We start from the raw sequence: 22,915 nt of genomic DNA, 5'->3' as shown, positions 1-22,915 counted from the left end.
ACCATAGGGAATGGTCCAGCTGCACCATGGCTTGCCTTATTTTACTCACTCACACTGAAATAGAGGCAAAACCATAGAAAATCAAGATTTTGAAGGAGTGAGGAATAGGTGTATTCATTTTATACTAGGAAATGGTTCTTTGATTTTCATTAAACACTATATCTTTTAACCAATATAATGAAGAGCTCCATATAGGGGATGCTGCTAAAATGGCGGTAAAGACACAAAGAGTTGGTTGGGTCCATGTACCACGGGCCTCTTAAATCCCCAGACAACTTATTCCTAAGGCTGGCTATTGCCCTAAGTACCCAAGCCACGTTTCTGTAACTGGGATCTGCTGCAGGAGGAGACGAAATCAGCCTCTGCTTTCTCAAAACCAGCCCAACTGTGCACACACAGTGAGAATGGGGAACGGTAACAGGAAAAAAGTTTGAGTGATGCCTTTGCCTTGTGAATAATGAACAGTTCAAGAAGGTCAACCCATTACAACTGAAACCGTTTAATTATTAATTATGCACAATCTATGAGCAAAAGGACAAGTTCAGAATGTTTAATGTGTGGTAACTCCGACTGGACCCTCTCTTGGCATTTTGTTATTAGCACTTGTCAGCAAGGTGCTCAGGCATAAAGAAAAAAGCACAGCAGCAGAAAATCTGAGCTAGCAGGAGGAGGGAGGGCTTTAAACTTCAAACACTGCTCCTAATATTTAATTTATAGAGTGCCAAGGCTCTGGTATAAACCTTATTGACTTCCACGGAGTAGGGGAAGTCACATTATCTAAATGAAGACCAGAGAACAAGACAATTCTCCCAAAAGCACTCTCATTTGAAGGCAGTGATAACATTACCCTCTGTATCTTCTGTTTTATCCCAGGTCTGAACAACAGAAGGATGAACCACCTAATAGTGTGTCCAGAAGTCAACCCATCCTTTGCAATCTATGCAATAAGCGCTTGAATTACAGGTCTGAGCATTATCCTCACCTACTTCTCAAACCTATTATTCAAAATGTCTCGTGACGTTAAGCAAAGCAGTAGTAGAGATGCTACTGAGGCTCAGCAAACAAATAATACCCAGCAAAACCACAAATAAATATAGATAAGGCACCCTTCTCCTCTGTTCTGTCCAGCTTGGAGGTTTACCTGGACAGAGAAGCAAATTCAACAGATACAGCTCTGAATTGCTCATTTTCTTTGGAACTACTGTTATGTTAACGAAATTTGGGAATAGTTCTTGAGTGGCAATATACATCAATATACATCAAAAGCATCCCACGTCCTCTTCAGAGGGCTTACCCCAACAGTTTCTTAGGAGTGAAATATTTTCTCAAAGCAACTCAAAGTCTGAGATTTATCACATACTTTATGAAGAGAAACCCTACAATCTCCCTAGAAGAGGAAAATCAGAAAATACAGCTTTTTACCTAAAACCTCCATAAACATGATGACAAAATCCCCAGGTATGTGTTAAAATCAAACCTGTGTCCCTCCCACCTTCTCCTTTGGGGCCAGCCCGATGGGTATCCCCGTGCGGAAGGAGGGCAGCCTGTCACAAACGCCCCCAGAAGCAGCCCACTGCACAGGCTCGAAGCTACACACCTTGGGCAACAGGAGGCTGGTATTCCAAGGGGATCCTCAATCTCAGTGCAAACGGATTTTACCCCCCTTTTCTCATCTGCCAACTCCCTCTCTGTGAAGGGTTAAATTTTCCCATTCCCCACAGCTACTGCTATATCGCAACACTCTCTCCTCAGTGTGAACGCCTGTGCAGAAGGAGATGCCATGGTCCTATGGCTCTATGGCCACAAGAGGGAAGTTAGCAGAACCGAGCAAACCAAACTTCAGTTCCTCTCTCCTCTGGGCTTCCCTAGCACACCCTGTCTTTGAAATTATCATCTCCTCTGGGCAGATACTCCTATTTGGCAACTTCTCCAATGACGCTGAAATGGCAGGATTTAATAAATAATGTGTGCGCTTTGCAAAGTGTTTCTGGCTTACCACTTCAGCCTAAAAAATCTCTAGGATTAAAGAATTTTTACGCGCGCTAGCTTCTCTTTTACTAAAGCTTTCAAAGAATACATCTATTTTTACACAGTAGCTGCATTTCACTTTGTGGCTAAATGGTTATTTTTTTTTTTTTCTCCAGACAAACTTAAGTTTTAGATGCACCAGAAATGCTGCCAGGTGCAATTATGTGTAATACATGCAGTGTTTCAGGCGGTTTCAACGAGACCAGCAAATTACAATATTGTACATGTTCAGATTTACTCCTACAAAGACAACTTTCTTTCATGGTATTCCTTAAAAAAAAAAAAATAAAAAATATATATATAAATGCCATTTCTGGTTTTTAGCCAATCTACTTCAAAAAACTTGCACAAACCTAATGGCAGGTGATTTCCTACAAGTAACAAGTTTGCAGAAGACAGTGATGTCCAGAGGTGGCTCAGGGGCCCAGACTTGAAAGCATTTCTGGATTGTCCCCGTTATGCTCCCACCCCCAGCAGGAAGGTGAAAGATGATTACATCTCTGCACCGGGTCGCTTCTTGCTCTTTTCTTAGTAGCAGATGCCAAATGTGACAAATTATACGTGGGGGCATTTTGGTGTGAAGTTTCGTCTGCTGGGATTGGAGTGTCAAGCAGTAAACTCATTTATTTCCAGATCTCTAGCTGGACGGGAATCAAGGTCGAAAGGCCAGTGTTTTATCCACCAAAACACTCAGCCTACCTTTAACACCTCAAATCACGTGAGAACCAGCTATTCTCTCAGCAACTCCCCAAGTTCTTGAAAATACCACGTATGCGTAACCTACATTCGCACTGAACGCATGGAGATGTTTCTCGTTAAATAAGTCAGTAGATACTTGGGGCTATTTGGCCGTCACTTCTGCAGCATTTGCTACTGTGGGACATTTTTCAGAGCCCAGAAGAGGGAAGGAAAGAAGCAGAAGAGTGTAATTAACATTAGGAATAATCTAGAGTGTCCAATACGACATTTTCTACCTCTCACCAAGCTTTGCACTTGTTAGTGTGGCTCTCCAAAGGGCTGTGCAGGGGAGTGAACAGGTAGCTGGAAAAACAGGTTAATCCTTTAACCGTAACTGTAATTGCTTTCGCTCTAAAACAAACATAAGAATTTTTTCCCTCTCATTGCTGGTCTCTTGTCGATCATAAGCCAGCAGAGCACAGCAGTGTTTTGGGTAGATACACACACATACGCACATTTCAAATAGCTAAGGCACAGCAGCATGAAACGCAGCCTCTACCTGTTCATACCAAAGGGACTCAATTGAAAAACTAAAACCATTTATTGTTCCCTTTTTCCTCTGTACACTCCCAATGCATTTTTATTGCTTTTTCATAAAACACTGCTGCAAATAATCAAGCATGACCATTGACATCCACAAGATTGAGTTTTAGGAACCATTAAATGAGCTTGCCCTCTTGGGAAGGTTCTTGCTCAGGTTGGTCTAAAGGTAATTATTCAGCAATTCCTACCTGTGGTTTTACCTTGTTCCTATATGAGTCTCTGAATCTCATACACTGGTAAGGTCACAGTTTCTGTCTCAATAGAAGTATACCCTAAACCAACCTATCCACAGGACAAATTATGATGGGTTTGTGTACACGTGCGCATGCATGTGTGTGTATCCTAACACCAGCTTTTCTTGCAGAGGAACCTTCAAAGCTCCAGAAATTTCCAGAGTTAAATATAGTTGTTCATACATTTAAATCTAAATGTCTCCTGATATGTCTGCTCTCGCTAAGCAGAGCAGTAGCAGAGATGCTACTGAGGCTCAGGAAACAAATGATGTCCAGCAAACCCACAAATAAATATGGATAAGAATATAAAGCAAAATTCCCAAAGAAAAAATAACATCTTGTTTCATTCTGAGCCTTTGGAGTTTTCTACTTTGTTTACAGAAACAGCAAAATGCAGCTCTGATGCATAAGGGTAAGAAATTCAGCACTCGAGAGGCAACTGCCTTCATTGTGTTACTCGATCAAGCTGAACAGTCTGTGAATTTTTAAGGCTACGCTGTAGCAATAAATAGAGGGATATATTTAACCAGGTAAAAAAAAGAAAGGAATAGAGACAACTGTGTAGGATCTGTGTATTTAATCCAAGTTATCTTTTTTTTTCCATGAGAAAACCTGAGACTTCATGGACACTGAACTGCTTTATAGCTGTGTTAACTCTACGTTAGCATTACCTGATGCTGCTAAATGTTTCTGGAGTACTAATTTAAAAAGAGAGAAAAAAAGAAGTCTTTGATTTGTGGATTTTGTAAAGTCCTTGAGCTAGATTAAACTGCAGTCTTGTGAGACCGAGTAGCTCTGTAGGGGCACGTAACAGAGCTGCTCAAGAAACACATGGAAAGCTTCTCACTACTTACTCATGAAGCTATCAGAGTAAGGATTCCCGAGTACAACTAATTAATTTTTCTTTTAAATTTCTGTCCACCTCATAGAAATAGGTAGGTTTTTCAGTGTTGCCTCCTACTTGTAAAAATAGGATTTGCTCTTGGAAGCCTTCGCTCCAGCTTCTAATATAAGTGGAACAACATAATGACTTAACTAAACCTGATGGGCAAAAATCAAGCTCTTTTTCTCCCTAATTCAATACAGTTTAAAAACCAAAAGCTAAAAGCAACACCCAAGTCACTATTACACTGAGACAAGTTATGGAAACTTTGAACCCAAATTAATGTATTTGAGGTTATGAAGAAAAGAGGGTTAGAAAGCGGAGCCGATGCATAGCTACAAAGCTTGTGACCACAGCTGCTCCTGTGAATAGTGAAACCTGGTTTACAGCAACCACCCAAGGGTCCGGCAATAATTGCTTTCCTAGAAGGGATACTCTAACTAAATAAAGGTCAAAAAAATAGCCCTGGAGATCTTAAAGAAAAATCAAAGGAGTTGCTTAAGTCAGGACGACTGCCTGGTGGAGGCTCTCCATGGTGCATTTCGTCTACCCAACCTTCTCCTGGTGTAGAACAGATACCTCTGGATGCAAAAAAGGGAAGCTGACATGCTGAAAAATCGAAAGCTGTCGGGTTTGCCTTTTGGGATCTTCATCTACAAGATGCAATCACAGAGGTCTTTTACTGAATGCTGATCTGACTGGCAATCAGGAAAAATGACATTTTGAGAAGGTTTTAGAAATAGCGCATCCAGCATCCAGCTGAGGAAGTGACTAAACAGTAATTTCCTACATAATACATTTTGACATCAAGATAACAGGGAAATAAGTAAGTACAGGTTAGAAGAACCTTGAAAACAATGCCACTTCTCAACTGACTGCAAGGAACACCAACATATGCTATGATCAGAGCGCAGTAACCCACTGCTTAACAACAAATCTAGAGCACTGCCATTTACCTTTGAAACAGAGTTTTCTAAAGCATTAACAGGAAAATACATAATTATAATCAAGGCTACGGTTCTCGTAATCTCTGCTTGGAAGTGGAATTTGATTTATTGACTCCTGCGGACATCAGCATAGAGGACGCTTAACTGGACCACGCAGGTTGACTGAGGGGTTGCTGGAGATGTAGAGCCTACACAGGGATCACAGGAGGCATTCTGAGACCATGAGCAACAAGAAAGGTTAAAAAGCACATTTATTCTACTTGCACTCTTTAGGTTTCAGAGTCAACCCTCTAAGTTAAATTGGGTGGCGTGCCACAGACTGTCCAGAGAGGTGGTAGATGCCCGATCCCTAGAAACATTCAAGGATAGATTGGATGAAGCTCTGAGCAACCAGATCCAGGGAAAGTGTCCCTGCTCACTGCAGGGGGGTTGGACTGGATGACCTTCCTGGTCCCTTCCAACCCAAACCACTCTATGATTCTATGGTCTACATTCCTCTGATGCATTATTTCTGGGGTTTACAACAGGAATGGAGTTATTCAGGGGTTCTGCTGTTTATATATCTAAGTTAACATCTGGCACAGATAGAAATGACAAAAACTTTTGGGTTTTTTTAGCGCACCTAGTGCTTTTGAATGAGAATCCTGTTGTTGAGTAGATGGCATTGCAAATTCTTTGGCTGCATGATCATGAAACATAGGGCCATATCTAGGACATCTTCCAAGCCAGGCACTGGCTCTGGTTTCCATTCTCCTTCCTAGGGGAGTGTTTCTGGAAAGTCTGGACGCACAGCAAGCGATGCATGTCCTCCCCAATAGGGATTCATCTGCACTGCTCAGTGCTTTTGATACAATATTTTGGTGAGTTGCAGACAAACTAAGTTGAATGCTAGAATATTAAATTACTCAGCTCTCAAACAACAGCAGCCTGCCTTTATTGCTGGCTGTGTCGCAGGATGAACTACATTAACAACCAGTCTAGCCTCATCTTTGGACCGGAGGCAGGAGTCTTCTCATGGTGGGAGATGCTGCTACGATTAGGATGGTTGCTTAAAAGAGCGTGTCTTATTTGTAGCTGGATCAGATTTCACTATCGGTTACCACATGTTAAAAAATAAAAGGCCCTGGCAGGCACGTGTCCTATTCACACAATGCTCCTCGCTAATTTTGCCATTAAAAAATAATCCCAGAACCAATGCCATTAAAAGCCCAATAACATAATTTAACAACAAAAATGTCAGGCATAGTTTGCTGTGATTTGAGAAGAACAATCCTGCCTGACATTATTTTGTTAACTCATCCTGCTTCCAAATCACTTCTTCATTCTGCAGAAGTTCTGCAAGTAAATTTAAGTCCTAGAAAATGAACAAACTTCTTTAAACTGCCAAAGTGACCTCCCATGTCTCACATATTTCACTAAGAGTTTAAAAACAGCTCAAAAAATCGCATTACTGCAGAATATCTTAAAAACTCCCATGAACAATTCCCATTCCCTAGTGTGCTTCCTTACAGAGGCTGGGAAAAGTTCAGGGTACCTAGGTAACACAGAAGGAACTCCTAATTAGTTCAGTCAACAATAAACCCTATGAATTAATGATTATGAATGAACAGGATAACTTTTGGATTCCTGCAGTGTTTTGGTGGAACAGTTCTACAAAGCCCAGTTCTAATAAGCAACTATTATAAAGACTCAAGGTTTCCATTTCATCATCTTAAAAAACTTCCAGGTTCTCCCGTATCAGGCTCTGGAATTTTTAGCTGGCTCCAGGGAGAAAGACTGGGGGCAGCACGTTGCTGTAAAAGACTCAATTTCAAGAAATGCTCTCTTCCACAGAGATGTTTAATCACAATTTTAGAGGCTAAAAGTCCAAACCATTCTCTGTTAGACAAAAATATTAAAGGATTTGAGGAAAAAAATGTAGCGAGACCTTCCTTCTCAGAAGGAACAGTGTGTATCAGCCAAACAAGCAGGTCCCTCTGTAATTGCCTGGAAGGCACATCTTACAAAAGACAAAATGAGGAGGAAAAAAGCAATAGTTGCAAGTTAAACACATCTTGCTTTGAGGCCTTTGTACACAGGACAGAGCTGGGGGCGGCAGGAGGACCTGTTGAAGTCAATGCTACCCATGAGTTAGAACAGAATAACCTTTAATATAAATGTCCTCCAAGACATCGTCATGCCAAGAATGCACTTCCAGGTGTGGCAGCCACTATCTAAACGCTATATGTCTTCTTAAACGACTCCCTAACAATACAGACGTACCAAGCAAATAACACGACAGAGCCAATCCATTCTCCTCTTCCCCCTAGGCTCTAATCGTTATGGCCTGCAACTTCCATTTAGACATTGAGTGTGTTGCAAAACAAAGCGAGCTGCACTTAAAGAACTTTCAGCTGAGATATGCTCTGTAACCTCAAGTCTTAACGTGCCCACAAGCACATTGCACTTTGAACCAACACCAGCAGAGAAGGATGACTCCATGGCGTATAGAACATAGAATAAGTTAAACCAAGTAAATATCAAAACACTAATGTTATGGCTAGCTGGGTACTCAGATGTTTACAGACTGCACAAAGTTCCTTGTTTGAAGTTTTAGTGTGAAGACAGCGGAGCAATTCTCATCTTGAGGAAAAGGTGAAAGCTGCAAGAAGCTCTACCACAACCTACAGCTCTTTAGGGATGTGTTTTAGAATAGTGAGCTTAGATTTAGGCACTAGTACTAGCCCACTGGCAAGCAATTTGTCTAGCAGTAGCAAAACACCAATAAAAACACCAGCACCTTTAACTGAACTTCTTTAGGACAGGGGTGGCCTTTTGCTGCGGGTACATACAGCACTGTTGCTTTGGAATTGCCATACCTCAACCCAAGATGTACGCAACAAAAATAACAAAAGATGAAAGTAGCACAATTGCCTAAAAACCTCCTAAAGAACCAGACCACCATAAAGAGACAGGTTGAAGAGCCAGCACCGCTGGAGGCTTGCCAGGACTGGGAGAACTCTTCCTTTACACAAAGGATACACAACCATTTTAACTTAACTGCATCCCTTGAGGCCCAAATGTCGCTTTGCAAAAGAAGTTCAGCTAAACCAGCAAGTCATTCTCTAATAAAAGGACAAACGCGTTCATGGCAGGTAAGAGCAGCAGGTTCAGCAGTTCAAACAGGAGCAGTTACAGAGGGAGATAAAACTGAGATAGTACGTGGCTGTGAGCTTACATCAAGCTAAACAAACATGTTACACAGAATAGGAACCAGCTGAAGTCTAAATGGACACGTCAACACCCAGTGACTCTGACCTGATAAGCCAGCAATAATGTTTTGCTAGAGATCAAGGCAAGTCTTTTAAAAGTTATGGCTTTTTTTTCTCATTCAAACTTCCTAATTATCACCATCAGCTTATTAAAAGTTAAAACTAAAGCAAATCTGACAGTAGTCAGCCTTTGGCTATTGCCCTACTGTGGAGAGTTGAGATCCTTTCTTACACCTCAATCTGAGAAGGGAGACGAGGGCTGCAAGGAAGCATTTCCATCGTGAAACATGGCGTAGGCCACTGAAATTCAGTTTACTGTTCACATCTCGATCTCTTGCATCTCAGCTTTTTATTTTGTCCTTCTGATTAAATAAAAACAATTAGATGGCGTTCAGATGCTTCCCTGCTCGCACTCCAGTTTTCTCTCCTTATCAAAACACCCCTTTGCCTATTTAAACCACATTAAATATACCCACTATAAAGTCTGTCGCCACTCGAATGTCTGTTCCAACCCACCTGGCAAACGCAAAGGATCAACTTGAAAGACGAGGCTGAGGCTTTTAGGGCCCGAACAGCTCAAAGGACCAGCCTTTGAGACGATCAAGTCTTTCAAAGACTCAATATCGAGAGTAGAAAACCAGCATAAAGTGGGACAAGGCCAGTTCATGTTCGACAGTTCCAAGCTGCACACGGCAACTTGTGCTCTGAGGATGTTGGGCATTGTGCTTCATTAGGAAACAAAATATAAGCTTTCCACTCCATTAGGAATGACTTTAGGAGTGAAAGCACATAAGACGACGACTCACCTCATCAACAATGCACTGCAATAACTGGAGAGGCTGCAATGGAAAGAGAGGGAAAAAGTATTAGCCCATATGCAATATCTTTACAGTGGAGTGGAAAGAAAAAATCATTAATGCAATAAAATATAGCAAGATTAATCAACAGCAGCAAACTCTTATAAAAACATTGATGCTCAGGATGTTCTATTATTTCTAATGGTACCTAATCTAATACAGGCAGTTAAAGGTTTGCATTTTCTTCAAAATGCAATTTGCTAAGTTTAAAACAAGGCATTCAAGCATGCAGAGGAAGCAGCCATCAGGAAAAAGAAAAGTGAATTTTTTTCTGAACTCATAAAGCTTACCATTAAAGATCCCTGGTTTTTCTGAATCTGAAAAAAGGCAATATGTAATTAGCATGTCATAATCAAAATGACTCACTTGGACACATTATGATCACTGAGAGAAAATTATTGCATCGCTGGTGGCAATTTGTGGGCATGTGTTAACACAATTTACATAATGAAAATACACAAATGTTAATAGCTCGCTTCTCATTTATAGGCGAAAGTCAGCAGAATGTTAATTTCACACAACACTTTTTAGTACCCTCCAGGTTGTATTAGAATAGGAAGAAAAACCATAATCCATTTCAAAAGGCTGTTTACGATTCAGATATAAATAATGTTTTATATTGCTAGATTGTGAACACTGGGCTTAATGTTGCAATCATTGCTAATGTTATGAAGCTCACTCTTTTTAAATTAAAAACCGATTTATTTAAAATTGAAATTAAATCATAGTCAGAAATTAGAATTTTGGATTACTGCCAGACTCTGCTCACAATCCCTTTTTTGTGAAGAAAACTTTAATTATGTGGTTGAAGTATCTGCTGCTGCTCAGGAAAGCCTTTAATACTCCACTTTTACCCGAGTTTCTTTATTCCAATCCAGTTTTACTTTGATTGGAAGTAGAGCAGTGCCATCTGTGAGGCTGGAAAGTTCGAAGAACTTTGGATTGGTTTAGATGGCAAAGGGAAGACTTGTTACCAGTTGTCTCTAAGCCCTTCTAAATTTCTTAACATCAATTTGGTTAGGAAATTAATTAAAAGCTTGTAGTAACCGACCATTCAATTGCTTTCAGAGATGTACAAAATATTCTGGCCCATATAGGCAAAGCACCTTTCGATTACAAAGAGAAACAAAGGCAGAACTACAATACAAACCATTAAATACCAAGCACAGGGCAGGGACTTAATACAAAACATTGGACTGAATTTAGGGATGCTAAATTCTGATAATTTCTATACTCATACCATTTCTAATGGGGGCGGATAATTAATGATGTATTTTTTCCTGAACAGACACAAAGTTGTTTGCAACCCAACATGATCGTGATGCAAACAGAAGGCAGCCCTTAGTGAAAATGTTGTCTTCTGCTCTCACACAGTTTATTTGGCTTGCCCCTATCATTTCATATTCTCTGTTGTATAGCGCCACAATGATGAATGTCGTAGGGCTGCCGTCAGCTTCGGAACCGCTCTCCCCCAGTACCCAGCCAGAGGCAGGATCCTCTAGTAATGCTTCACAGGTAGTAAAATGTAATACAGAGGCGGCTGAAAACCAGCACCAAGAAAATAGCTGGTGTTACGCACATGATGCCTTTCATTATTGTATTAGTAGCGCACAAACACACACATAAAGTTTCTACATGTAATTCTATTTTTTCCAAGGAAGAAAAGAAAATAATAAACACATAGGAGTAGCCCATTCTATTTTTTAGTGGCCTGTGTCCATCTATTAGAATTCAACAGAATCAATTTGCTGGTTCGCATTACTGCTAATAAGCAAAATATTCTGTGGATATAAAAAGACTTGTTTTTTATACTTCACTTCCAGATGCTAAATGACAACACAGACTCAGCTTATTCAACAGGGATGATCCAGAGCTCCTTTAGATTAGTGCACATGAACAGGCAATTCACTTTTTCATCCAAACACAGCATCAGTCACATTTCCTTACCGGGAAAATAGGTCTTGTCATGAAAAGGAATAGAGGTGGGATCATCTAGAGTAGACTCAACACAGATATGATTAAATCCAATTTCAGAACAAGACTTAAGATATTATTTCCAATAAAAGCACTCAGTGATTCTAATGAAAAATAAACACAAATGGAAGTATTGGCGAATTGTTCCTGTGCGATTGCACCTCTCCCACGGAGCAGCAGGCCCAACTTCTGTGAGAGGGAGAGTCGGGTGCGTGAGCGAGCACACACATCGTTACCGGGTTTTATTACACAATTTTGATGGCAACATAATATTTTGAGATCATCTTCATAAATTTTGCATTAAGGTAGCTGTGCCAGTACCTGGAATTGATTCAAAATGCTTAAGACACTCAATTACTCTTTAACACTGTTACCCGATGTAATGACATATCTGCTATTTCCCTTGCATTTGATGATGCAATATCATTGTAATTGATTCATTTTCTCAATTAAATAAAGCTACTGTGCTTTCCTCTACGCCAATGCCACAGAGACTCCCTGGTTAGATGTATTACCTATTTTCTCTGCCTCAGATATATTGCTTCTAAGGCTGCACTGTGCTCCTCTGTTAACTCCACTAGAAAATGCAATGTTACAGTCATATTTTTCAAGTTCTGAACAGCAATGAACTTCGCTGTATCTATATTAGGCATATTTTTCATTGTTAAAACTATGTTGTTTACCTTTTCCAAGATCACATTATTGGGCAGCCTCTGCAACTATAAACCAAACCTAACCGACGACAACTTTACAGTCAGTGCTTCTCCTCTTGCACACAGTTCATGAAAAAGTGAAGCATCCAGTTTTATAGCACATTAAGAACAGTTTTAGAAGTACTCAACATAAAATGTTTTATCTCCCCGTTCACCCACGCTCCTGGTTTGCCTCCCATAGCTGTCTGGTTCTCGTGCACTACTGGGAGATAAGAAGTTCAAGAGGCAGGTTCATTTCCAGGGATCCCAGTGCAGCGGCTGCAGCTCAAATGCTTGAGCATCTGGCATGTCGCATCCCCCGTGCGATGCTCAGAAGGCTCAGGGATGGGGAAGGTGACTGTCACTGTCATGGGTTTGTGCTTTCCATGAAGAATTGCACACAGTGAGATGGTGGCAGCGACACAACTGAAAACCCTGCTTGAAAGGAAGGCAAAAAGGATGCAGAGTGCATTTTAAGAGTATAGAGGAATGGTTTGATGTGCTCAGGAAAGGCATGGATCTGTTGGAGCGGGTCCACAGGAGGCTACAAAGACGATCTGAGGGCTGGAAAACCTCCCATATAAGGACAGGCTGAGAGAGTTGGGGTTGTTAAGCCTGGAGAAGACAAGGCTGTGGGGAGACCTTAGAGCAGCTTCCAGTAATGAAAGGGGTTCCAGGAAAGCTGGGGAGGGGGTCTTGATCAAGGAGTGCAGGGATAGGATGAGAGGGAGCTGTTTGAAATCAAAGAAGGGAGATTGAGAAATGGTTTGCTGTGAGGGTGGTGGGGCACCAGCACAGGTTTCCCAGAGCAGTGGTGGCTGCCCCATCCCTGCAGGTGTTCAAGGCCAGGTTGGATGGGGCTGTAAGCAACCTGATCCAGTGGGAGGTGTCCCTGCCTGTGGCAGGGGGGTGGAACTGGGTGGGTTTTAAGGTCCCTTCTGACCCAAATCATTCTGTGATTCTATGGTTCTGGTAAAGATCTGCAAGCCTGTGATTAGAATATCTTTCTCACTTTGGAAACAACCACACAGATGCTCCCTCAGCTCCCCACGAATAATGCCTGCAAGCCCCCAACCTGCCCATCTCTGGACAGAAGGATCTGTAAGCTTTTCATATGCAACCAAAATTGTGTCAATTTGCAGAATTAGATTTGCTATTTGATATTTTGGAATCTGTGTTGTATTTGCTGTGGGTTTACTTTCTGCATGTGATGGTTCATACTTTGAAGAAGCAGAACAAATGATAAATAAATTATCACGTTGACAGTCCATTTTTCAGGTCATGAAATACCAGTGGTATCTGGATAATCTCCTCCATAAAGCACATTCTCCAAATGGCATTTTTTTAAGGTTGGTTAAAAATGCCAAAGTTTGCCTCCTGCTTCATCTCCGATTTAATGAATGCCTCTGGTTATGAAAAGCAACTTTCGACAGACCATCAGGTTATATTTCTGTCTCCATGGAGATACTTTGGACGGCAAGTGGCTGAGAAGACCTCTACCATCCCTTTCACTTTATATTCACAAGCACAATCAAGGAAACTCAAATGAATCCACCCCAGGTAACTTAGAGGAGTCACTAGCTCTAGCTTTAATTTTCGCTTTTACTCTCTGGAATTAGGACTTGCCCTGGAGCTCTTGTCTGAGAGATTTGCAGGTGACCCAGGGTTAGATCTTCCCATATCAGTTAACAAATTTTCTCTTTACATATATACTGCTTTTCAAGCTAGTGATATTTTTCTTTTAATAGAAAAATACATCTACCAACAAATCATACAGTTACGATTTTTAAGGGCAGTTTCACCGCAGAACATTGATTTTCCTAATCCAGGAAACTGTGGAGTTTAAAAGTACATATAACTTATTTTCACTCTATACAAATGAGGGTGAAGTTTACTGAGCAGCAGAAATGACAAATGCTTAGTCTCCTACTGACATATGACCAATGCACATTTGCTTTCTATCCGCCCGGATAGAGATGGGATAGGAATATGTAAGCGTACTGCATCTCCACATGGTCTTCACTACCACAGGGTTAGCCTTCCTCTGGAATGAAAGTATGATCTTCAGACATATTTTAGTCTTGCAAAAGGGAATGGTTATACTTCTGAAAAAAGTTAAAGCACCATAGTCAGTTAGAATGATCTCCCTAATTTCTCCCTGACATTCTGAACATCTCCCCCACCCCAATCAGTGGATTTTGCAAGTGGTAAATGTCAATCACTGTCACAAAACAGGGGACAGAAAAAGAATACCAATAATCTCAAATAAAAAGAGATGATTTACAACAACCTTAATATTAAATATATTCTTACAATTATATTACACTGGTTTTCCCGGAGGTCGACAAACAAATTTATATAAAGAGATTATTTCATCCACCATTGAACTGCAGCCACTTCTCATAGAAATCTGTTTTACCACTGTTTAGCAACTCAACTCAACAAAACGGATATGAAAAACCACACACTGTTGAAATTACAGAGGGAGCGTAAGAACCCAACAATAACAACTACAATGGAGCAAGCCTAGGATGTTAATGCTTACACAGCCCTCGATCAGCAGGAGCATGGGACAACTGAATCTTAGAAAAGGCAGCAGACTTAGCAAACTACTACTCAAGACCTTGTTTCAAGCATCACAAAAAGCGCAATGAGTAGAACAGAGAGTGGTCAGGCAGAAACTGAATAAAGGAATGAGGTTTAGTTCTAACCAGTTCTTGCTTATTGTCAACCATGTTCAACAAGTTTAGTGAAATGACCATCATGCTCATGGAGAGGAGTACCAGGAGAACCTAAAGGATACTATGGAAGAGGAAAACCAATCACAGCTGAGCAGCAATAATGTCATGATGGAAAAAACCCAAACCAAAACAAAAGTAGACAAACATCCCAGTGAGATGTCCAAGGAGGAGCACAGTCTGAAGACACAGAAGGTTACCCTGTCTCCATGCAGCACCAAAGAGCTGTGGGCCAGCTGGGAAAAGGTCAGGGAAAAGCCATAAGAACAGCCAGAAATCTGGAAAGACCAAAAGAACTGTGGTCTTCAGACTAAAGAAAGAGCAAAGGTGATATAACCACCGCTTCTGTGTCTTTTCTCCACCTTCACTACACACACAACTACCACCACACTCTGCAACAAGGAAAACCAGAGGATCAAATCGTCTAAAGCAACAAGAGGCTCCAATACCAGAAATGGTGAAGAGCACAGATGAATATGCATCAGGATTGTCCCATCTCATACAACACTGCAAGCCCCTTCTGGCTTGAAAAGGAAGAAGTACAAATGTCAATGGTTAAAACCTGCCTGGAACCCAACTAGAAAAATTCCCAGCTTTCTCCAATGAGCTGCAAAATTACTTGTATTCACCACACGACACAATTCTAGTGACATATGAAAGGCAATAACTCAAAGCAGCAAAAATTTGGGTATTTGAGTGGAGTTTCCTAACTAAACAGGTGCTGAGCGTGTTTGGGCAATGAAAGGCATGATGCTACGCAAGGAGCACCCTCTCCAATGTCACTTGACTGCCCACCACAGGTAGTGCCATGGAAGGGAAACACTTGCCTAGATCTTTACACCATTCACTCTTATCCTGGCCTTTGGGGCTCCACTCAGCAGAGGAGGATGAGATGGTTATGTGCGCTGTGTGCTGCTACGAGGCATGCTGGAAACACAGCCCTCAGCCTCTGGTGAGGACCCCTGCAGGAGCAGTCCATGGACATAGGGAAGAGCAAATGCTGGGACTACTACACCCATCTCCAGAAGTACCTCACAACCTCAGACCTGTGAGGAAGAGATACTCTTGCTCCTCAAGCAGGGGCAGACCCACAATTCATTCCTGAGCTCTTACAGCTGCACCCTGGATAAGGAAACAGGCAAAACGGAACAGGGACCTGCTGCACTCTTGTTTCCATTCATCTCCAGTTCCTGAGCGACTTCGGAGGAATCATGCCTCCCTCTCACACGCAGAACATGTACATTTCCAGTAAATCCAATATTTGCTGACAGTTTGCAAATGGCCACCTAAACCAACCAGCCAAACAAATCAATCCTCTCACTGCTAGCGTTCTTACTAGGGAGAGCCCATCTCTCAGGTTTAAGTTTTCATTCCAGAAAATCATCCAACAGCATCAACTTCAGGAACTATAACTGGGAGAGATGTTTCCTTCCAAGCACTAAAAGAACATCTTCTCAGGTTGCCCAGAGAAGCTGCGGCTGCCCTATCTCTAGAGGTGTTCAAGGCCAGGTTGGATGGGGCTTGGAACAATCTGATCCATGGGAGGTGCCCCTGCCCATGGCAGGGGCGTCCGAACTGGATGGATTTTAAGGTCCTTTCCAACCCAAAGCATCTGTAATTCCATGATCTTCCACCCCACAGAAGCACTGACTCCTGCAGATATTTGCAAGGATCTCTCAGAAGAGATTTCCTTATTTCCTCCTGATGGGCGTTTTTCCCCTCCTGATACTCTCATGGCAACAAACATCATTCCATTTCAGGACCTCGCTCAACTTCCACAGTCAAGAAGGTCTCAGCACCATTGATCCTGTGCTGCGAAGGCAAGAGAACATGGACCAAGGCATGGAGCAACAAAAGGGCTCCCTGCATTAAGCCATTTTCTTGCTCGATACAAACCATGAGGGGTGACAATGTCATAATTAACTGGAAAACACAAACTTCCATCCTGACACCCATGGGTGATTATCTGGAGTAGGTAATTTTCCCACCGTAGTAAAGGGAACTTCTCACAGCTTTGAAGGCGACCAGGCACGAGGTTTTACCCAGGACAGGGGAACAGGCATGGAACATGTCCTGGAATAAGGGGCACAAAGCACAGCCAAAGCCCTGACCCTCAGCCCGCCTGTGGCTGTCAGGGTTAGAAAGCACAATAACATACATTAGTCTGTCAGGACCACAAACTAATAATCCACTCTTAAAACATTAAAAACATATTAAAACATATTATAAAACCAGGATTTACTAGTTACCTATATTTCTAAGTTTGATAATATTATTAAAACATCAATTTCAGGTTAAAAAAAAAAGACAGGAAAATTAAAATAAAAAATATAAATTTGTCTTTATAGTTCAGATTCCTAACAGATTTTTTTCTTTGCTAAAATCTCTCAATTTTGAAAAAAAAAAAAACCTAACCAACCACCTCTAGAAAAACTAAAACTAAATACAAATGTTGCAGCAAGTTTCTAATAGAAAAATCTAATTTAAGTTTGAACTTATTTCTAGCTAAGGAGAAAAAAAATTATAAAGGAAAACATATCTGAAGTATAATCTCTCACGAAGGAGAAACCTATGTTAAGAAATCAGGAAGAGTTTAAAATAATAGCAGATGACTTAAAATTCTGTGCGTAATTTCTGGAATATATTCTAAAAGCAAAAATATTTGCACAAATCTATCATATTTAAGATATACAATAATTTAATTCCCTATTTTGGCATTGAACAGTGTTTAATGTCTTTTAAATGGTTAGATCTAATTATATATGTGGAAGGAAAACAGTTCTTTCTTCCTAGGAAACATGCTGTAACCAGCCTCCAATTTATTCTCACAAAATAAATGAATGCTTAAAGGATGCTTCTGTCAATTGAAAAAACAACAGTAAAATGGCTATTTTACATGCCAAGTCAAACTAAATATTTTTTTCCTTGACAACCTGCTTACATTTAAATGAAACCAGGCCAAATGTGGTCAATAGTATGGATTACATAGAACAAAAAAGAATCTTAGACCATGTTAATACAAGGATCAGAAAGCAGCAACTTCATTTACACCCATGCAATTATTCAGCAAACTCAGATACAGCAAATAAATGAATCTGGTTTAAATGGAAGCGCTTGCAAAGTAGCTTTTGACCTATAATTAAATCTTACTTGCAGAATTCACAGCGAGGGTAGAATTTGCTGATGAAAAGATAAAAATAAAATCTTGCAAAAAAACCATGCTTTGGCATAAAAAATAAAAATAAAAAACATACAAATTTTGCAAAATCTTTTCCTGCTGAAAAAGAAAAAAAAGACGTGTCCCAGAGCTGGGGAGCTCAGCGTTGTCCCCGGAGCAGGAGGGCTTTGCTCCGGTTGAGGATCTGGCCCAACACACGCAGCACATTCTGCATCGTCTCTCCGATGCTTTTGATACGCCGGGGTTTGGTGAAAGTACAAACCTTTCCCTGACAGGAGGAGCAAAAAGCAGTTTTCTTTCACTGAGGATTTTTTTTTTTCCCTGTGTATTTTCTTATAAAGCAAACCAATAGCAAGTCTATAGCAAACGCTTTCTTGGGCTATAAAATTCCCTATTATCCACTCTTGTTTTCTTTGCAGTGGGATTTAAGGATGCCTCTTCCTTGAGACGAGTAATATGTCATCATTCTGTCGAACTAACAGGCCTGACAGTCTGGTCTCTCCGAGTTAGAGACACCGGGGCTCTGTGCTCACGCTGCTGGTAAAATGAAGGTGAAAAAAAAAGAGAGAGTACAAAAATTGAACGGGAAAATCTAACTATAACTAAATTTGTTATCCCCGTTATTCTCTACTCTCATTATTTATTGCGCTGCAAAAATAAACCTTTATATTAAGAAAGTCCTTTAAATTAAGGTCTCTCTTTCTTTCACTACATTTTGAAATAACTTATTTGAATCCGTGGATAATCTATTTTAATAAATATCATCTTCTGTATTCATCATTCCTCCTGTCTTTCTGATCTTTTTTTCTACTTATCATGTTCTTTATTTGAAACAGATTTTTAACAGATAATCTTGGTCGTTATAACAATATCTTGCTTGCATTTTATTCAAATAATTCTTAAAAACAGCTTAAAAAGCCGTTTGGAATAACATCAAGCTCGCCATCAATCAAATGAAAAAATTCCGCTGGCGGTTGTATAAACATCAGATCAACTCTGCTGTCTTCAAGGATTTCAGAGTGAACCATAAAAAACTCCATTAACTTCTGACAAAGAATGCAAATTAATCACAACATGGGGTGAAATGAAATTAAAGGCTTCTTTTCTAATCAATGACAAGGCAGGATGAAATATTTGTTACTCTCCGCGCTCCGGCTGCCGGGATGCTCGTGGTTGGTTTTTTTTTTTACCCGGCGCATCCCAAACGCAAGGTGTGAGTGGGGACTCAGCCGGGGTAACTGCTTAGCCCTCCCCATCCCTTACAGCGATCTGCTTACAAGTCGCCCGGATTCACCAAACACACTAATCATCTGAATCTCAGGTGCATCCAATTTGTTATTCACACTCTCCCGGTGCCAGTGAAAAGCCTGGCGTAGACAGATGCACCAGGAACCTTAAATGACAGTTTTGGCCTCCGGAAGTGCGATCGCTACAGCAAAATCTAGTACAGCCTCCAGGTGAAATGTCTGGAGCTCCATATGGAGCAGGGAAAATTAACAACAAGATGAAAATCGCTGTAGCAGCGGGGAGTCGGGATTTAAAAAAAAAAAAAAAGAAAAAGAAAAAGGAAAAAAAAAAAGGGGGGGAAAAAAATTAAAGATGAGGAAAGAGAAGTAATAAATTAATGGGGTGTGAAAACATTCAAAGCTTTACAATACCAGGGGCAGTATTTGCTCCAATTGGGGGGAGCTGTGGGGTGGGAGGGGGCAGAACAAGGCATTTTTTTGCTGTTTTGGGTTTTTTCTTAAAACTTCATGTCCTTTTCCTGTAATTTATTAAGCGAGGCCTGGAATTGTAGCCAAAGGAAGGAAAACATTTCTCTCAATGCAAAAGTGTCTTAAATACAGTCATTGCTGATTAAATCCTCGGCAGCCGAGTACTGCCTGTTTCTTTGGAATATTTCCCTAATGGATGCAGCGTCCTTTTAACATCCTGCTTTGTACAAAGTTTGACTACAAGCCGAGAATATTTAGTGGGCAATTCTTTTCATTTCTCCTAAATTGCATTATCGTTAAACAAGCCATTGCCCCCACCGTGTTTCTATACAATATACTGAATTTGAAGCCATGTGAGTCACCGTACGGTGCACGGGTTGTTCAGCCACGGCACAGCTTTGGGGTTCCGACTTAAAATCTAATTAAATATACTGTGAGGTGCCACGGCCTTTTGGGGTTTGTTTGTTTGTTTATTTGTTTTTTTTTTTAAACAGTTCTTTCTGCACAGATGTAAAATCAAAACCACATAAATTAAGGTTAAACTTCTAAATGAAATGTGAAGCTTATTTTCCCTTTTTGCCTTCTTCAGACACCTAAAAAGCTGGACAGACTATGGATTTGCAATGGAAAGGGGTTTTCTTTCATGTTTACATGTTTATGTAGGAAAGAACTTGATTAAAAATGGTCCTTTTTTTGGTGTGTGTGTGCACGTGCACCCTTCCCATCAGTTTTAAGAGTTACACAAATGCATGGAGGAAGAACACACCCTGAAGCACTTACGTACGTATGCACACAAAATCTGATGAGCATCACACCCTACTACTTCCACAAGTTTTCCATCACAGCGACTAAGCAGTCCCACCTGGCAATACCACGGCAGGGAAAGGAACAACAGGGCAACGAACACCTTAACAGTATTAGAAATTCACTATATTTTAAGGGCTAGAGTTGCCTGTGCAAAGTTTTATAGTGGAAAACTCTGTTTGCATCATCACTTGTTATTTCCTCGCTACAACTGCTACCCTTGGCAGTCAGCTGGACACAAGGAAATCAGCTGCAAATCAAGACAAATAAAATTTACAGGAACTGCAAATACACCCATAAGGAACTTTACTGACACAAGCAGTCGCTTAAGTGTTTTCATGTTTAGACTAGATTGTGAACATAAGATTAAATCATGATAGCGTGATGAATAAGTATTATCAAAATAAATATTTAGAAAAGACATGGAAAATGAGAAGTGGTGAGGTCCACCATAAAAAAATTCTACTAACGGCCAGGAAAAAAAAAAAAATCATCCTTCAGTCTTACTGGCATATTGCAGGAATCCTGAATTTCCACACTGCAATGATTCCCCCTATAAATCTCATTCATTCAAACTGAGTCCGCACACACCATTTGTCTGTGCCTTAAAAACAGAGAAAAAGGGAAAGAAAAATATTTTCCCAGCTCCAGCTGCAGACAAACATTGATTCGCAGGAAATTCCAGGTGTTCTCAAGCATGTATCCATGCTTTCCAATTTCAGGGAAAAGTAACTCCAAGTTATGCAGGGACAAATTATGCGAGCACATATATGATTAACTTCATTCACTTGAACAAGCCCACTGCAGTGAAGAGGATTTACTCAAGTGAGTGACTGCAGAATCAGGCCCTCACGTAGGGAGGTAAATAGACATTTAGATTGCCCCCCCCTCCAGTTATCCCCCTCATCAGGGTGGCTTTCTAAGGGTTCTTGTGACCAGCTATGTAAGTACATGTCTGAAGCACATATTCCTCACGTAAAAAATCCTTATGAAAAGCAGTTGCTTGAACTGCATAACAGCTACATTTTAAAGTTTCACCTCCTCAACTGTTTTACATTATAAAATATACACAATTTCATGGGCTACTGACTTGCCAAATATTCTTTCGCAAACCCGATCCGTTTTTTAATTAGAACAGCAAAAAGGATCTTCAACCAGCTATCATGTTTTGCTCCCAATTCAGAAAACAAACTTCTGCCTAGAATCATATATGTGTGTGCTCTAACTTCCTTCCCTGAGCTCCAGCCCTTCTGTGAACACAGGGTTATCTTAACTTGTAGCCCACGTCACTCCAATTCAGAGTTAGATCATCTACAACGAACACCAAGGCATGCAATGAGTACACCAATGTATGGAGGACACTTCAACACAAGAGCTTCTCTTTCAGTCCTCTCTCAAAGGAGAGGGTACACCTGAAAACAGAGACACAATACGCAAAATATGTTCTGCTCTCAGTCGGTAAACATTTTCCATAGGAGCCAAGAAAGTGAATAATCAGTGTATTTCTACATAGGCAAAACCTTTGCAAGTCCATAAAAGTGTCAGGAGAATTTGCTTAAAACAGCTTATAAAAATGGGAGACAGAATGAGTCCCAGCCTATTATTCAATAACCATGCTTGTGAGGCATCTGCATAATCTAACCATGCATAAATTAGTATGTGTATTACAACAGTTATTTGCATAATAATAGCAAGTTAATAGATGCTTAAAGAGCACAGACCAACACCACCTTTAAATCAGACATGCCTCCAGGCACTCTGATCTGTATAGACCAAGATGCAGAAAACACTGTTCATAAAACATTCGAAAACATAAAAAACACATTCAAATAATTCATTTTAGTCCCTGGACACTTCACTTCTTCCCCTCTCCCAGGAAATAATAATTTAAAGAACTACAGAATATAGTTTGTTACGATGAATTCTAACATCCATCTTGCAATACAAATTTAAAGTAATCACCAAACCTATTTCTGGATTATTGTTTTGTTCAGAGCTTCATGTTCTTTCAAGCATACACAGTAAAATATTACAAGCTAATGCAGTGCTCAGCACTGGCCCAACCATTCCCACTGAAGATGGAAGCAGTTTTAACACTGAAAAACTGAGTTAGGTCAGTGGGAAGTTAGAAAATGCTAAATAAAATACTAAGTCCTCTTACAAGGGAGAACCCAGAGCTCCCTTAAGTATTCCATTCACATTGTATTTTTGATTTGAGAAGATTTTAGACCATAGTAGCACTATTCAAAATCGGAATTAAGAAAGGAGCAGATACATCTTCCTGCTTCAAATGCACTGTTGTAAATACTGGATTATTTTTTTAATCTCACAACA

At 40.5% G+C, this 22,915-nt stretch overlaps 1 protein-coding gene across 4 annotated transcripts in view; it reads right to left on the bottom strand.

Annotated features, from left to right (window-relative positions):
* The window catches only part of MAP2K5 (mitogen-activated protein kinase kinase 5), a 138,751-nt gene that overhangs the window by 31,150 nt on the left and 84,686 nt on the right, over positions 1-22,915 (bottom strand). For 2 of the 4 annotated variants that reach the window (XM_054077136.1, XM_009567603.2), the window contains 2 exons: positions 9,771-9,797; positions 9,430-9,462 (listed from right to left, as the gene is read on the bottom strand). In XM_054077136.1, the coding sequence (XP_053933111.1) occupies positions 9,430-9,462; positions 9,771-9,797 (60 nt within the window). Of the gene's footprint in view, positions 1-9,429; positions 9,463-9,770; positions 9,798-11,427; positions 11,473-22,915 lie in introns of all 4 variants that reach the window. The other 2 variants (XM_054077134.1, XM_054077135.1) reach the window with 2 other exon arrangements.

This window comes from Cuculus canorus, chromosome 12 (genome assembly GCF_017976375.1).
Source record: "Cuculus canorus isolate bCucCan1 chromosome 12, bCucCan1.pri, whole genome shotgun sequence".
In the NCBI taxonomy this organism is placed as follows: domain Eukaryota; kingdom Metazoa; phylum Chordata; class Aves; order Cuculiformes; family Cuculidae; genus Cuculus; species Cuculus canorus.
The sequence above is the reverse complement of the archived record's forward strand: the minus strand, read 5'-3'. Positions and strand labels throughout refer to the sequence as shown.